The following is an 11,622-nucleotide window of genomic DNA, read 5'->3' on the forward strand; positions in this document are numbered from 1 at the left end:
GTATCGTTAGATCAATCATGACAATTTTCATCAATATGATATACAATATTGTTCAACAATAGTTCTCTTGATGCAAGCCTTTAGTAATATTTCCAAAAATGTAAAAAATTGAAATCAAAACTGAAACTTAAGTTCCGTCATTTACTATCTAATGATTTAAAAAGAAATGCACATAAAGAAAAAAATGAAATTGTGGTGATGAATTAAACTAGAACACGAGACAGTCTTTTAAAAAATAACAAAACGTTTGATTAATTACATCGCATTTTCATCTGGAGAAGTGATATGAAACGCAACCGTTTTTATCAGAGATTTGAGAATCAGAGAGTTCAGATGATTCAACTCATTTCATAAGGAATGGGGCTGGTATGAAGTTTTTATTTAATCCTCTCTCAACTCAGCAGTGAGTATATGGCTGGGTCTGTTAGACCTGGCACAGTTGACTAGCATCCTCTCCAAAGGGTAGCATGAAATTGGTACTGTCCATTTAAAGCTACAGAACTCGGGCTAACCATGGGCTCCATGGGCCTATGGCTCTAAAGGACCAATTTGAATGAAACGTGACCTTAATATATTCAAATAAATAGCAAATGGTTGTGACGATTACCTCAATATTTACTGATTCTTAAGTTTATAAAATAAAAATATTGCAAATAAAAAAGCAAAGCGAAGTAGCGCACACAAAAGTTAAAAAGGTAGGTAACTAAGGTTTAGATTGCAATTAAATGGTCGTAATTAATTCCCCGATCAAGTCAATGACGTTGTCCTGTATTTCCTTTTGTTAAATATGCGAAATGGGATATATATATATATATATAATATATATATATATATATATATATATATATATATATATATATATATATATATATATATATATATATGTCCTGTCGTCTTAAGATAGATCACCTTATTACCACCCTCAAACCTACAACATTTTAGACAAAGGACACATATTCATATTGTTCCAAAACTATAAATCACTGATAAAACATTTAAGTTTGAAATTTACAGTACTGTGTCAGCAATATCAAGCCACTATTGATATTACTACCGACAAATTATTACTAACATAGGACATTAACCGAAAATAGGAAAAAAATAATGCAAATGATAACTTTTATTGCGCAGACAAATTTTTCGTATAATACAATTTTTATGTTTATTTGATGATTTGAATATTTTATGGTGATAATTGTTTTACCATTGAAAGTTTACTGTTATTGATGTTTTAATTTTTTTTTCTGTTCTTTAACATTATAGTTTTGCTTTTATTGCTTTTGCTATTGCTGATGCTGATAAGGCTCTCAATGTTTTGTTATTGTTTTTGTTGCTCCTACTTTGTTATAGTTATCTCTATTTTTGTTGCTGATGCTATTGTTGTTGGTGTTATTGCTCATTGTCCGTGTTGTGGTGATAACTATGTCGAATTTAATAGTTATCTGCTGGACGCTAAAAGATCATGTTCAGATGGTTGTTTCATGCAAATCCTTGTTGTTGATATTGTTCTTGCAGTAGGTGATATCTATGGTCAAATCTAGTACATTTGTACATTTTAGAGCATGGATTAAATGGCTGTTTCATGCGAGTTGTTGTTGTTGTTGTTATGGGGTTTTAAAGTCAGGATCAAAGTTTTCATGTAAGCAGCTGCGGCCAAAGAGGCATAATTGCTCCATTCTTTCTTGGAGCCGTCCGCGTAATCACACATACCTGATGATGAAAAGATAATGCCAAATTTTAAAGACACAAATCTTTTAGTTGTAGACAGATGGCTATTTCTTTTATAAATCAAACCACATATAATTATAAATTATTTGATTTGGGTTAATCTTGAAAGTCCGATGGTTTACCCACTTAACAAATATTTCTAAAATAAATAAAAAGAAAAAAATTATAAAATGAAATTGTTGTTACATTGACTTCATTTTTAGACAAATTAAATCATGAAGTAAATGGGAATTGCAAACATATACCCCTATATATATATACATATAATGTTAGTAGCTAAATCTTAACTAAGTGATTTCTATACAATTTTTAGGAATTTTAAAAAGCAATGCATCTATATAATTTTCTGTCTTGCCATATAATATATTTAAGACATAAGGAGAAAATAGAAAACAAAATAATACGAAAGAAGAAAGTCCACTGAGCTTCAGTAAGGAATGTCAAATGTGATCCACTGTTTCAGATGCCGAAAAGTGAAATTTCAGTTTAAAAGATCAGAAAAAAATCTGCAGGTTAAACAACCCAATTTAATCTTTTTCAAAAAGCAACTAAATTTATCTTTTTCTGGCTCATATCTTTAACTTCAGTTTCAATATTTAGTTTACCCAAGGTAGCAGAATACCAGTTGGAGTGGTGAGCCGAGAATATCGTTAATTCTCTTACCAAGAATAATGAGAAAGCTTTCACAACGATTCCCCTCTACAGACTCCAGTACAACGTCTTGTTCCTGGTGGAAAGCCTTGACATTATTCATTCGGGCAAAGTCACTTCTCAGAGGATCTGATCTTGACACTTTCTGGCCACAGCCAACTAGACCGTACCTAGAAAGAAGGTAGACTACGATCATAGAGTAATTGAATAAAAAGCTTACTTAAATAAAATCAAGTTATTCATGCTAACATTTGATTTTGAGCAACACTAGTAAGAGTGAAATTTACAAATAATAACAAAAATGATCATGTCGCAAACCATAATTTCAGTTTTAATTAAATAAAAAAAACTGCTATCTTTCTCATTTGTTAAATGGTTAGATAACCAAAATCGTTAAAACTCAGATTAAATAGCAACAAATATATTCTTATAATTATAACAATTTATCTATCCCGATGGCATATCAGAGCAGGTCAAGTTCTATATGAATTATTTTTTTAAAAAAAAGATGCATTTCAACTTCATTATGGCAGTTTGAAATAATTATGATATTTACATTTAACAGATTTAACGCACAGTAAATCCTGAAAATCAATTAAGGAAAGTCTAATGTTATAAGATCAGCTGTGTGATCATATAAAGAGGAATGAAGTGAAATGAGTATGTGAAACTGTGGAATTGTAAAATTTCTTTACTCTTATTGATAACAAGGGGATAACGAAAAAAGACAGCAACAAATCGAATTATCATTGGTAATTGCGAAAGTTTAAAAAGATAGGAAATTTTTTTAATGCATTCCAATAAAAATTAAAATTAAAGTCAAACTGAGAAGTACATGTTGTTTTCTTATACGCTTAGCCTGTTTCCATAAGTGAAAAGACAAAAGATTGGCACATGTAAAGACTTGCCTTAATAAAAACGTCTGCAAATGATTAACTTTTTCTTAAGTGGTGAATGTGTGCAAATTTCTAATCGATTAGAATGAGAACTGGTCACCTTTTTATCTGGCAACAACGCGAATAAAAACTACTAAAACAAATACAATCTCACTCGTAATCAATCTACGGTATAGTAAAAGATACGTTACTTGACTTGTGTCTGTCCCTCTTTGTAAAATTTGGCCTCTGTGCCGGTTGGGCGAGGGTGGTCGACCCTGATGACACTGGCGTCAGACTGCGTGTAGTAAAGCATGTCCCTCCTGATGTTGGGCCGGTGGAAATTAGAGTCCTGGCCTTTGAGAGTCTCCAGACCATTGTCAAGATGGGTGTCCCACGGTTTTGGAGAGTGTGGGTTAGACTCGACCTATACGAGAAAAAAAAGCACTTTCTTACCCAATGACCCAACATTCAAAATAGCGCCATAAAATAGAAAAAATAAAACATCATACGCATCTTGTAGACCATATCTATTGTTAAAGGCGTAGAATAGCAACAGAATTTAGATTACACAGAGCTGCCAAGTTTCAGTACAATGAGATTAAACATTATAAAATAACTTTGAATTGAAATCTTACCAAGGCATGGCACAAACTTTAGTTGAGATCGAATCATAATATCCAAGTGAAAATATTATAAGTATTAATGAGACAACAACTTCTTTAAATTTCATGTTCAAATGCGATTTTACTTGAGACTCAAATTCAATTCATTACTGACTAACCAACCATTCCAAATTCAAATACTTATAGGAAATAATGTTCGATAATGAAATGATAGTATGGTATAATTGTTATTCGTTATCCCCCTTTTACTTACCCTCTTTATCTTCTATCTCTCAGCCGCCATCTTTCCAACTTCTTTTCTACTTTCCCTCTTATTTCTCCCTTCTACTTCCAACTTCCTTCCATTATACTATTTTTTTTATTACCTCATCGCAGTTACAACTATCTCTCACCTTATTCCTCAATTTACTGACTGCATCGACTAGTGTTTTATCTGAAGGTGAGAATATCCTTGTGGAATAACTAAATCCTTTAGCACCTGGTATTTTTTCAACCTGGAAAGACAAAATATTTGAATATCACATAAAAATATATTTATATAAAAAAATACAAACAGTGTATAAAACTGGATGAACGAAAAAATGATTAAATGTAAAAAATAAATGAATAAAGTATTCCCTGATTAAAAAAATGAATGCAACTATAAATAAAAAAGGCGTTGATCTGATTAATACAAAACAAAGCGGTATTATGTCGGGGTAATTTAGATGCTAAAAATGTAATTTACAGATAAAATACAAGACTTGGGCAATTTCCTGTTTTATTGAGGAGAAATTAAAAGATAATTTATCATTTATACTGACAGTGACTAAAGTTTTACATTTCTATTCATTTTAAATTTAGAATAATTAATGTCACCTGGCTCATCCGACATATAACACCATTTAGGGCAGTGGGTCACAAATAATAAGAATTGTATGTGTTGTCAGTGCATTCAGTATGAACGTACAATATATATATATATATATATATATATATATATATATATATATATATATATATATATATATATATATATATACATACATACCTCCCTGAAGATTCGGATGGATGAAAGAACATTGTAGGAGGAAATAACCCAATGGGATGAGGACATGACGTAACTCTAGTCGGCCATGGATGAGGATGATAAATAATTCGCTCCAAGAAACTGTCGATCACTCTACGTGATTCCAGCCAATTCCTCTTAACCAAACACAATGACACACACACACACACACACACACACACACATACACACAAATATATATATATATATATATATATATACATATATATGTGTGTATATATGTGTGTGTGTGTTAACAACAGGCCGTCATCTCACAACAAATATTTTCTGATCACAAATATAATCCCTCACCTTACTACAATAGACGTAGGTAGCCTCTGATTCATCGACAGGGGCGGATACCACCACGTCACCCAGTCTGACGTGTTCTTTATAGTCAGAATAGTTTGGAACTGCTCCACCAACTCCAACCAATAAGACATGGTTTACTGTTTGAAAGATTCCTGGAGAAGATGGTAAATGAAATGTTTGTTTAATCTACACACTCGAACTGTTGTGCTGAAAGTCAAACAATTAAGCGGACCCTTACTTTTCAAAAGTTTATTTCCATTCTTTTTAAAGAAAAAAAGGTATTTCCATTTCTTGACACGTAACACACCAAAACTGGTAGATAAGTAGAATTATGTGACACAGACCACGATTTTGTTTTTAATTTTTAAAGAATATAGTCACTCACTTTAACGACCTTCAACACACCCATTGATGGGTTATTGATGCTGTGCGTTTAGCTAAACAAAAACAAAAACTCATAACATCCCCCAGCCATATATAATGTACCAACACACAAAACTGTGTAACCTTGAGCGTTTATAGTATGACAGATAGAATTTAGTGATAACTACTCATAAAAATGGTTAGCTAAGAACAGTAACAAAGAGCTGAGTGACCTTAAATTCCTTCCTTCTAGCAAATTAGTTTTACCGAAAATAAATTCCTTTCGTATTTCGTTGATACAAACGTGTAACAACCCACATAGATATGTTTCATTTGAAATATTAATAGATACTAACAAATGCAAGATGTACAAAACAAATTTGGGCGCATAACTTTCTTTTCTGCGTTTGTGAAGTAATGATGGAAATACAATTTACAATAAATTATACATTTTTCTTCCTAAATACAACCAACTATTACTCTTTAGAACTTAAAATTTTGATCAATTCATTATTGCAACGATGCGACTTTGGCTTTTCAAGGAAGCTCAAGTCATTTCAATATTGCTTGTGCTGCTCTCATGGGGAAGACGATGAGATTTGATGTCAAGTTAGGAAAATATCAAAACATAATGTCTCTAGCGGTTTAGCAACCCCCCCCCCCCCCCCCCCCCCCGCCCCCCCCCAAAAAAAAAAAAAAACAAAAACAAAAAAAAAAACAAAAAACAAAACCAAACAAACAAAACAAACAAAAAACAAAGCAAAAACAAACCCCAACCCCCTCCCCAAAAAGCAACCCTATTATTTATGAATTATCCCCATTTTTGACAGATTAGTTCAATGCGAAACTTACATTATTAAATTTGAAATTTCGTTAAATTAAACCATTTATGACAAAGAAAAAGAATGTCGTTACATACTTCCATACTATTCCAAGACAACAACTAAACTTGTATTTTCCCTTATATTATATTATAATGTGAGCTTGTGGACCAAATAGGCATATCCTTATATAATATGAGTCTATGGAGCCAAAGAGGCATATCCTGCTATAATGTGAGTCTATGGAGCCAAAGAGGCATATCCTGCTATAATGTGAGTCTATGGAGCCAAAGAGGCATATCCTGCTATAACGTGAGTCTATGGAGCCAAAGAGGCATATCCTGCTATAATGTTGACAATGTCTGAAACTCAGAGGTTTACCTTAAATTAATTTGATCTTGGTGAATTTATATGATTTTTTTCCATAGAATAAAAAGCTCTGTTCTTAAAAGAGTCATAAAAATGAAATGATGGGCAAGGGGTGTAAAATTTCTTTGATCACATCACTCTCTTACTAGACTAAACTTGATGGTGGCTATGAAACCGTCCTTAGGGCGGAGGAAGACTTTCGAAGCTGGGTTGACGAAACGAATTTGGAGGTGTAGCCATAAGTTACTACTACTACTACTACTACTACTACTACTACTACTACTACTACTACTACTACTACTACTACTACTACTACTACTACTACTACTACTACTACTACTACTACTACTACTACTACTACTACTACTACTACTACTACTACTACTACTACTACTACTAGTACTACTCTCTTACCCAGTAATCTGGTAACGGTGTTTTCAGCTGCAATCATGTCACCGTCCGCATCCCCCATCCTTGATAGTTTGGTGGACACTACCTTGTAGTCACCTATTCTTCCCATGGTGTAGACCTGTGACTCGCCTGGGAAAGTGTATTTTGAAAAAAACTAGAACATAAACAAACGTTATAAAAGCAAATATTTGACTGTTGAGCGCTGTTAAAAGTTAATATAACATCACCTCAAAACAGTATGGTGTTGGGACGGTAAAAAAGTAATCTATTTCGAGGAATAATGAGACTTGTGTTACTCTTTTTTGTTTTACTCAGAAGGGAGGATATACATTATTAAGGAGCTAAAAAGGTAGAATGCCATGTCTCTGAACATTTTAATCTTGAATTCAGATTTCGTCATCAGGATCATCCTGAAATAATACCGGACTGAGGTGATCGGTCACATATGACAGTCTTTAAGAAATAAAGATTTAGGAAAATATGTTTTGAAGACGCATTGTCATTTGGAGCTAAAATCAAATGTAAAGGATAATAATATTAATACAACAATATCAATGTGGTAGGGCATGCAAAACAATACATATCACAACCATTTCCATTCAAAAACTGCAATCAAGTTGTTCCCACTCCATTTAACATTTGTAAATACATCTGTCATTGTCTGAAGAATATTTGGAGCTAAGAACTTGGAATGGGATGAGAGTGTATTTAAGCTAAAATCGTCCACGTTCCTTTTGCAGTGTGTTTCTTGTTGTGATTTTTAGAAGAGCTATAACATTTTCTTTGTTGTTGTTGTTGTTGTTGTTGTTGTTGTTGTTGTTGTTGTTGTTTTTGCTTTTTGCCAAAGCCTGTTATTTCATTAAAATGAATAAAAATTTCTACAGACTCCGTCGTAGATTTGATCCTTACCCTCTGTTTTATATTTGACATAAGTCTTTTTGTCTTCAATCACGGCGTCTACAGCCAATTTTTCGTTGTACATGCTGGTGATGATAGCAAACTCAGGCCGTTCATTGGATACAATGGAAGGAAGCTCTTTCACCAACAGGACATCTGGAGGAGAGAAAAATGTAGAGATTTAACAATTTATCTCACGTACTATGGAAAAACTCGATTTGAAAATTTGGCCAGAAAACTCGTCCTTCAAATAAGGATCAGGTATAAGAGTTTTTGTCAAGATGAGGGTCATTTAAATCGATCGATATTTAAAGGACAAGTTCTGGCTGAATATTTTAATACGAGTTTTTTCCAAAGTACGGCGGTTAACTGGTTTTAAAAGTTACGATGTGATATCAATGAATACAGTATCAACAAAGGAAATTATAACTTTCTTTTTAGTTTGATGCAGTTCATTCTACTTAATCTCACACCTTTTAGGATTTGGATATATACGTTGATTAAGTGGAGAGTGTAATAAAATGAAACAGTTTTAATTTATGATGAGTATCTTAAAAGTAGAGTGCGAAATTATCTCTGGTGAGATTAAGCACAATGTGTTGCATTTTGTACAATGTTTTGAGAGTTTGTTTTTGCTTTGCTCCTCAGAAATTTAAAGGCATTTGCGAAACTTTTTGGCAATATTAGAACCCATTTGGGGAGTTAACTTGATGCTTTTAAACTCTATCTCTCATACATATGAATGCTATGCTGATATTATGTACCATTTGTTATATTATATGAATATCATCCATTAATATGCCTATGTGTAAGTTTGTTAAACACTAAAAACTGATCACTATTGTATAGGAATTTTGCTGAGTTCAAAACTAGATGCTACTGACAACAGGTTTTATAAGCCTAATTCCTTACAATCATCAAATAAAACACACGGATCGAATAGACGTAGATGAAAAAAACGATACAACCATAAATATTCTTACTGTGGTCAGTCATTTCCTCTTTGTTTTGCATTCTGATCCAGACACCTTTCTCAAGTTCTTTGATCACGCCCTTACTTTCCATGTTCTTCAGCATCACCACTGCAGATATGTTTTCTGACTGGTCTACTTTACATATTCTGTTGACAAAACAAACAATTTTAATCCTATGAACCCCCCCCCCCCCCCAAATAAATTTAAAAAAAACAAAACAAAAAACAAACAAAATAACAAAAAACAAAATCAAAACCAAAACAACAAAACAACGAATAAACAAATAGACAAACATACTCTCTCTCCCCCCCCCCCCCAAAAGAAAACCAATAACAAAAAACTGTAAACACCAAGACTAAGACATATATTAAAACATTAAAGTATTCATGTCATGTTATGTAAAGTTCCAAAATCCACCCGATGACAAATCAGTGATCAGGCACTGATGTAAGATAAAGATCTGAAAAAGAAAAATGCAAGAAAAGAAAACCATCTCAAAAAATCAGTCTTCCTCGACTCATACACACTTTTTTCAGATCAAAACTCACACAGTGCAGGAAATACAGCATTGTTCTTACGGCTAAATTTACTTATACAAGACATACGTCATTTCTGATAAATCCTGAAAACATATCATCTATCGGTATCTATAGGTATTTATGAGAGAGAGAGAGAGAGAGAGAGAGAGAGAGAGAGAGAGAGAGGGGAGGGAGATAGAGAGAGAAAAACTAAAAAGCTAAGAGAGCCAGTGAAGATGTAAAAAAACGTAAAGAGTAGATATTACTTACACAATATTATTAAAACAATGTAAAAGACGTTTCGGCTTTGGTCTTCTTCAGCAGAAAGACAAAACCCACACAAAATGATGAAAATAAAATCAAATTTATTAATTGAGTTTTACAGGGAAAGAGATACAAGGGGAGATATATGGACAAGGGAATAATTTAATATAGACGGAACAAGCAAACTCACTTGAAAAGCTGGTTAATATTGACGCTATTCGGGTAGGCATCTTCTAAAATATTCATCATCTTTTGTTTCTTTGCTAGCCACATGAGAGAATTTTTTATTTTGTTTCTTTTGGCTTCTTTCTTGAGGTCTTTTTCGTCTATACAGAGTAAATATAAAATACACATCATTATATTATATACATATTATTTAGTCAATAAATAATACAAAGTTGTCTAAAATTGGAAAACGTGAAGGCTTTCAGTAAAGAGTAATGCGAACAGCTAAATAGAGAAGATGCCAAGACATAACGAACATTTATATTATCATAAAAACGGTGTATTTTCAGTGACCTCTAATAAAACCAATAGAAAAAAAAAAAAACAAGAATAAAATATTGAAGCAGACAATCAGCCTTCCTCGGCAACCTTTGCTTGCATGACGAGTACCTGGTTTCAAATCCTACAGAATAAGATAATATATTCCACAAGTAAACACGTGTCCAGAAACAATCTGCATTTGAAATGACGACCAATATCATCTTAAAACACTTCGTAATTTTATTCGTAACTGATATTGATATGTTCACATTTTATGTTAATATTTTAATATTAAAGATATGTGTCCATTCCAATGAAAACGGTATTATGTTAAAATGGGTTTGATGCTTAAAATTGAATTGAAAGCTGAATTTATAATAATTGAGATAGATTAAATGCCTTCTTTGAAGATAGAGTTTTTCCTTTTAAAATGTAACCCCCCCCCCCTCCCTTGCAAAAAAACAAAACAAAAATGAAACAAAAACCAAAACAAAACAATAAAAAAAAAGACAAAGCAAAAAAAACAAACAAACAACCCACAACTCCCCCCCCAACCCCCCCCCCCCAAAAAAAACCAACAAAAAAACAAAAACAAAACAAACTTGATACTCACTAATTCCGATAATTTTTACTTTAAACTCAACTGTCTTCATATAAGTCATTCTAACATTATACCAGCTGGACAGGGTGGGACACATAACATGGACTTCTCACTTGCATTGATTATGTTTTTGAAGTAAACAAACAAACAAACAAACAAACAAACCTATGATTTCCGCAAATTCCCACTCTCCCTTTCCGGCCCTGCTGGTAGCGACAGCCATACTGTTAACCTTGAAGGACCGATTAGCAGGGACCTGCCAGCTGAGGAAACGTGTCTGACCGTATTTGGCACCCTGGCCCACTTCCACATGGTGGTCCGCCCAGGAAATCCAGAAGTAACGGAACTCTGAATTTTAGAATTAGAATGAGAATTGAGCTATTTTATAAATGTTGTCATACTAATATATGATATAGTGTTTCTTATTTACTAAATAATGTAATCAATAAAAGCACATCATAACATAAATTCAAATTTTAAATCGGTACGATGACTCTTCAATACCTTGTAAAAGCATTATCATGCACTTAACTAAGAATCCATATAATTATAATATAGTAAAATGATAAGCAAATTAAATGAATAACATTTCTTATTAATAACAGACGACAGAATTCGTTTTTAAACTTAAGCCAACACCCCCCCCCCCCAACAACGCACACACCCACAGGCACTCTC

The 11,622-nt window shown here is 32.9% G+C and overlaps 1 protein-coding gene across 2 annotated transcripts in view; it reads right to left on the minus strand.

Annotated features, from left to right (window-relative positions):
* Positions 1-1,313: 1,313 nt before the first annotated feature.
* The window catches only part of LOC144970918 (uncharacterized), a 41,073-nt gene continuing 30,764 nt past the window's right edge, over positions 1,314-11,622 (minus strand). For both annotated transcript variants that reach the window (XM_078911097.1, XM_078911098.1), the window contains exons 8-17: positions 11,110-11,292; positions 10,048-10,183; positions 9,085-9,221; positions 8,114-8,257; positions 7,208-7,333; positions 5,241-5,392; positions 4,273-4,374; positions 3,467-3,681; positions 2,392-2,549; positions 1,314-1,710 (exon numbers count right to left, since the gene is read on the minus strand). In XM_078911097.1, the coding sequence (XP_078767223.1) occupies positions 1,568-1,710; positions 2,392-2,549; positions 3,467-3,681; positions 4,273-4,374; positions 5,241-5,392; positions 7,208-7,333; positions 8,114-8,257; positions 9,085-9,221; positions 10,048-10,183; positions 11,110-11,292 (1,496 nt within the window). In that variant the 3' untranslated portion in view covers positions 1,314-1,567. The remainder of the gene's footprint in view (positions 1,711-2,391; positions 2,550-3,466; positions 3,682-4,272; positions 4,375-5,240; positions 5,393-7,207; positions 7,334-8,113; positions 8,258-9,084; positions 9,222-10,047; positions 10,184-11,109; positions 11,293-11,622) is intronic.

Source organism: Berghia stephanieae, chromosome 4, assembly GCF_034508935.2.
Source record: "Berghia stephanieae isolate SIO BIC M18660-M18661 chromosome 4, UCSD_Bste_1.3, whole genome shotgun sequence".
NCBI classification, from domain to species: domain Eukaryota; kingdom Metazoa; phylum Mollusca; class Gastropoda; order Nudibranchia; family Aeolidiidae; genus Berghia; species Berghia stephanieae.